Source organism: Frankliniella occidentalis, unplaced genomic scaffold (genome assembly GCF_000697945.3).
Source record: "Frankliniella occidentalis isolate FOCC.00 unplaced genomic scaffold, Focc_3.1 Scaffold45, whole genome shotgun sequence".
Lineage (NCBI taxonomy): Eukaryota > Metazoa > Arthropoda > Insecta > Thysanoptera > Thripidae > Frankliniella > Frankliniella occidentalis.
Window position 1 is genome coordinate 81,442 of NW_026267175.1, and position 6,147 is coordinate 87,588.

General features: G+C 51.0%; 1 protein-coding gene across 5 annotated transcripts in view; it reads right to left on the bottom strand.

The window, feature by feature from the left end:
- Window positions 1-6,147, bottom strand: part of LOC113208990 (protein O-mannosyl-transferase TMTC2-like) — an 85,712-nt gene that overhangs the window by 42,896 nt on the left and 36,669 nt on the right. For 4 of the 5 annotated variants that reach the window (XM_052267011.1, XM_052267008.1, XM_052267012.1 and 1 more), the window contains exon 2: window positions 3,423-3,516. In XM_052267011.1, the coding sequence (XP_052122971.1) occupies window positions 3,423-3,508 (86 nt within the window). In that variant the 5' untranslated portion in view covers window positions 3,509-3,516. Of the gene's footprint in view, window positions 1-3,422; window positions 3,517-5,928; window positions 6,023-6,147 lie in introns of all 5 variants that reach the window. The other variant, XM_052267010.1, reaches the window with a different exon arrangement.

Genomic DNA, 6,147 nt, shown 5'->3' on the forward strand with positions numbered 1-6,147 from the left:
ATTCACACACATACAAGTGAGCGACATTCACATACGGGGAGGCGGGCGAGTCGGTGAGCGGTGGAGCAGCATAGATTATGGGGCTACAGAATGGAGGTTGTAAAGTAGTGAGTGGCGAGGCTCTCGGCCGGGCCGGGTCGGGCCCGTCTGGCGCGCACGGATTCGCGTCGAATAGCTCCTCGAGAGTTCGGCTCGGCCAGGTTTACGCGTCTGTAGAATATGACTGTAGTGCTGCACAGCCCCTTCGGAAGGATTTGGGGGGAGATAGAGCGTCTCCTGCAGGATCGAGAGAGAGAGAGAGAGCGAGTTGCGAGAAAGAGAAATCCATTGCTAAACAAACATGTTTTCAATATCGCAGAACTTGCAATCCTTCTTTTCCTATACTTTATAATAAAAGAGGCCAAAAAAAGTTTGGACTGTTAGCCCTGAAGTACAGTGTTTCACAAATTTAGAAATGGCCTAACCCTGTCTTTATTAGTGTTAGTGAAGGAATGAGATAGAGAGGGAGAGCAGAGATAAACAACTGTACTTACATATAAAGGCGCATAAAAGCAAAAGGGTTCCGAGCAGAAAAACAGCGAGTTTGCCCATTCATTCTGCGCTAATTATGTCGAAAGTAGCTCCAAGCTGTGCTTCGCATGGAGTTATTTCATTCAGCGCAACATGCATGGGCGCGGCGGGGCGCTCCTCCCTCTCCACTCGCGTGCCAATTAGAAACGAAATTAAGCGCCGCGACCAAACTTTTCTCGTCCACGACGCGTGTCATATAAGAGAGGGGGCGAAAAGAGGGCGTGGGGATATGGGGTGGAGCAGGGGAAGCAGCGTGCATGTGTGTGTGTGTGTGTCGCAGGCAAACGAGGGCCGCTTTCAAATAATTCGGATTCTGAAAGACTCATTTCCTTCCCTCCCCCTCCTCCCCTCCCCCTCCCTGGCACTCAGCAGGCTGTTGTGCTGTAAACGCACAACCTCCCCCCCTTCCTCCATCCCCTCGCCCCGCGGGCTCCGTGTACCGAAGCAGGAGAATTAGCATCGCCCGATAGAGTGGTCGCCTGTCTGGCCCTGGCCCGGGCCCGGGGGGGTAAGCTCGGCTGCATAGGAGTACTTATTCGCCCCGATACACTTATCACGTCGGCCTAATTTCACAAAATTTTCTCGTTCACTTTTTTCCTTTTTCCTGTATCACGGAATTGCCATGTGCAGCGTAAGCGAAAGCTTGACATTCCTTGGTGGATTAAGTTCCTGATCCTATAACCTCACTCTGCTGGAAAATACTTTCATGTTCCACTCCCTCTTCCCTCCAAAAATAAAATAAAACAACGACAACGTTGAACCCTAAAAGACTTAATAGCGCCCGTCTCTCTGTTGTTTCATGACAACTCGTGACCGCTCTTAATGCAAATGGGGTGTCTGTGTGTTCTCGCTGCTGATCGCGATAGGCGGGCGGCGGGCAGCAGGTAAGCGGGCCGCGTGCGCCGCCCCGGGGGGCAGGGCAGACATTTCTGAAATAAGGAGGCGGGCAATAAATTATTAATCTAATCTAATCTGCTGCTGCTTGTTCTGTTCCAGCCGTTGCGCGCCGGTGTCCCAGCAGCCCCGGAGGTAAACTAGTGTAGCGCGATTCGGCCGCTTCGATAAGGGATATCCTCCGCAGCGGCGGTGGTGACTTTCTGCATCTCGAGCGGACGCGGCGTTCTCCAGCCGCTGGAAGATTCTGGTGAATTCTCAAAGATAGTATAAAAACAAATGCGAATTTGTGTGTATCGCTAAGAATTGCTATTGTGAAGGATTTGTTCGTATTGCGAAAGGATTCGGCTGAAATTTGTAAACCCTTTGAAAGGATGTCTTCACACCGAATAGTATTTTTCATACTAAAACCGAAATTGTTCGTAATCGGTTCGCAGCAGCCACAATACTTCACGCGGGGTTCGTGCAGTGTACTTGTTATTCCTATTTCCTTTCAAAGATTTTTTTCTTTTTTCCGTGAGCACATAGCCTTGTTGTTTTGACCCTTGCAGGCTTATTTACAGAGCGCCCGGGCTGGGCCTGGGCCGACCACGACATAATTATTTTTGTGTTTTCGAGTGAAAAATAATCTCCGGACTAAAAGAAGCGAGAGGCAAAGGAGGGGGATGGAGGCGAGGTAGGCGCTGCAATTATCATTCATTTTCCTTCCCCTCTGGAGTTCCGCACACGGTATGGCGGCATCGCAACAACCGCGCGCCACGGCCAACGCTGAGGTATCATTTCGCCCCCGCCCGCCCCCTCCCTCTCTCCCTCTCACTCCCTCTCTCTCCCTCTCTCTCCCTCTGCTACGCCATGCGTGCACACCCGGCCACGCTTACCGTCATTCTCTGCACATGAGAGGTGGAGCCCGGCCCGTCACAGCGGCCCGTCACGTGCCGTGACTACTCTGCTCTAATCCGATTCTGTGCCGAGCCGAGCCGAGCCTGCATGTAGGCCTTGCTTGCCCCCCCCCCATTCCCCCTCTTCCAGTCCCCCTCCTCCTTCCCCCCGCCCTCCCGCCCAGAGTGGTAGGCAGGCCAAGCTGGTGCCCCTGACAAAGTGCCTGCCGCGCACCACACAGTTAAAATTAAATTATTTCGAGGTCTTCCTGTTGTTTATGTTCTGTCTTGGCCCTTTTTTTGTGTTAGAAAACGGGCAAGAGCGCCCTGCGTCGTGAATATACTGCTGCCCCACCGCCGCTAGTGGACTCGTGTACGACGAACGCATTAGCGAAAGTAAGAACTGTTATTAACAACTATCAACAGTCTCTCTCTCCCTCCCTCTTTCTCTTCTCGCGCTCCGTTGACCGTTCCATTTTTCGCCCGCGTTGGCTCCTGACCTTTATTGTGCTCTGGTTGAGGGCCACTGGGGGGAAAGTTATGGTCACAATTACGAGAAGTTTCGCCCGTTATTTTGCGCTTTTCCCGCCGAAATAAAAGATTCACATCACGGCCGCCTAAACTTGGAGTAGAAAAAAGAAAGCTGCTTGGTGGGCTGGGTGAAATACAGAGCACGATGTGCAGATTTCCTTCTGCATAATTACTATCGCTAAAGACTCGACGCTAACATCTCGACTGCTAGCAAGTCCGCACTCCACACTACTAGAGACACAAGAATGTAAATGTCGCGCTCTTGTATGTGTGCGAATGCCTATTCGGACACTTAGAGTAGAAGGTGTGATTTTTCGGAATTTTCATCCGAAATTCACACACTTGAGCCTTCGTGTGTACGGATGCCATTCACACACATACAAGTGAGCGACATTCACATACCTGCACATACTCGGCTTTCCAGTGCATGCAACCTGAAAATATCTCGGATTATGAACATTTTTGCCTCATACTGTGAGGAAGGTTTTCCAGTGTATGTCTGCCTCCTCTGTCGCGTGGCAAAAGGATTGCGAATGCGCTGTGCCGTACCTGTCATCGTACACGAAGCCCGCGCCGAGCGTGTTGACGTAGAGGACGAAGGCCAGGGCCGCCACCGCCAGGCTGGTCCCGTCCATCGCGTCACCTGCGGAAGGAAGACATAGTGAGAAACTGTTGTACCAGATACATGAAGGTTTTTCATGGATGGTGTATGCACAATTCAAAATTGTAAATTCACAAGTTCGTGTACTACTTGAAATCTAGTGATGAGCAAGATTGTGATGTTCTACTTCACTTTTTTCCTTTTTCCTGTATCACGGAATTGCCATGTGCAGCGTAAGCGAAAGCTTGACATTCCTTGGTGGATTAAGTTCCTGATCCTATAACCTCACTCTGCTGGAAAATACTTTCATGTTCCACTCCCTCTTCCCTCCAAAAATAAAATAAAACAACGACAACGTTGAACCCTAAAAGACTTAATAGCGCCCGTCTCTCTGTTGTTTCATGACAACTCGTGACCGCTCTTAATGCAAATGGGGTGTCTGTGTGTTCTCGCTGCTGATCGCGATAGGCGGGCGGCGGGCAGCAGGTAAGCGGGCCGCGTGCGCCGCCCCGGGGGGCAGGGCAGACATTTCTGAAATAAGGAGGCGGGCAATAAATTATTAATCTAATCTAATCTGCTGCTGCTTGTTCTGTTCCAGCCGTTGCGCGCCGGTGTCCCAGCAGCCCCGGAGGTAAACTAGTGTAGCGCGATTCGGCCGCTTCGATAAGGGATATCCTCCGCAGCGGCGGTGGTGACTTTCTGCATCTCGAGCGGACGCGGCGTTCTCCAGCCGCTGGAAGATTCTGGTGAATTCTCAAAGATAGTATAAAAACAAATGCGAATTTGTGTGTATCGCTAAGAATTGCTATTGTGAAGGATTTGTTCGTATTGCGAAAGGATTCGGCTGAAATTTGTAAACCCTTTGAAAGGATGTCTTCACACCGAATAGTATTTTTCATACTAAAACCGAAATTGTTCGTAATCGGTTCGCAGCAGCCACAATACTTCACGCGGGGTTCGTGCAGTGTACTTGTTATTCCTATTTCCTTTCAAAGATTTTTTTCTTTTTTCCGTGAGCACATAGCCTTGTTGTTTTGACCCTTGCAGGCTTATTTACAGAGCGCCCGGGCTGGGCCTGGGCCGACCACGACATAATTATTTTTGTGTTTTCGAGTGAAAAATAATCTCCGGACTAAAAGAAGCGAGAGGCAAAGGAGGGGGATGGAGGCGAGGTAGGCGCTGCAATTATCATTCATTTTCCTTCCCCTCTGGAGTTCCGCACACGGTATGGCGGCATCGCAACAACCGCGCGCCACGGCCAACGCTGAGGTATCATTTCGCCCCCGCCCGCCCCCTCCCTCTCTCCCTCTCACTCCCTCTCTCTCCCTCTCTCTCCCTCTGCTACGCCATGCGTGCACACCCGGCCACGCTTACCGTCATTCTCTGCACATGAGAGGTGGAGCCCGGCCCGTCACAGCGGCCCGTCACGTGCCGTGACTACTCTGCTCTAATCCGATTCTGTGCCGAGCCGAGCCGAGCCTGCATGTAGGCCTTGCTTGCCCCCCCCCCATTCCCCCTCTTCCAGTCCCCCTCCTCCTTCCCCCCGCCCTCCCGCCCAGAGTGGTAGGCAGGCCAAGCTGGTGCCCCTGACAAAGTGCCTGCCGCGCACCACACAGTTAAAATTAAATTATTTCGAGGTCTTCCTGTTGTTTATGTTCTGTCTTGGCCCTTTTTTTGTGTTAGAAAACGGGCAAGAGCGCCCTGCGTCGTGAATATACTGCTGCCCCACCGCCGCTAGTGGACTCGTGTACGACGAACGCATTAGCGAAAGTAAGAACTGTTATTAACAACTATCAACAGTCTCTCTCTCCCTCCCTCTTTCTCTTCTCGCGCTCCGTTGACCGTTCCATTTTTCGCCCGCGTTGGCTCCTGACCTTTATTGTGCTCTGGTTGAGGGCCACTGGGGGGAAAGTTATGGTCACAATTACGAGAAGTTTCGCCCGTTATTTTGCGCTTTTCCCGCCGAAATAAAAGATTCACATCACGGCCGCCTAAACTTGGAGTAGAAAAAAGAAAGCTGCTTGGTGGGCTGGGTGAAATACAGAGCACGATGTGCAGATTTCCTTCTGCATAATTACTATCGCTAAAGACTCGACGCTAACATCTCGACTGCTAGCAAGTCCGCACTCCACACTACTAGAGACACAAGAATGTAAATGTCGCGCTCTTGTATGTGTGCGAATGCCTATTCGGACACTTAGAGTAGAAGGTGTGATTTTTCGGAATTTTCATCCGAAATTCACACACTTGAGCCTTCGTGTGTACGGATGCCATTCACACACATACAAGTGAGCGACATTCACATACCTGCACATACTCGGCTTTCCAGTGCATGCAACCTGAAAATATCTCGGATTATGAACATTTTTGCCTCATACTGTGAGGAAGGTTTTCCAGTGTATGTCTGCCTCCTCTGTCGCGTGGCAAAAGGATTGCGAATGCGCTGTGCCGTACCTGTCATCGTACACGAAGCCCGCGCCGAGCGTGTTGACGTAGAGGACGAAGGCCAGGGCCGCCACCGCCAGGCTGGTCCCGTCCATCGCGTCACCTGCGGAAGGAAGACATAGTGAGAAACTGTTGTACCAGATACATGAAGGTTTTTCATGGATGGTGTATGCACAATTCAAAATTGTAAATTCACAAGTTCGTGTACTACTTGAAATCTAGTGATGA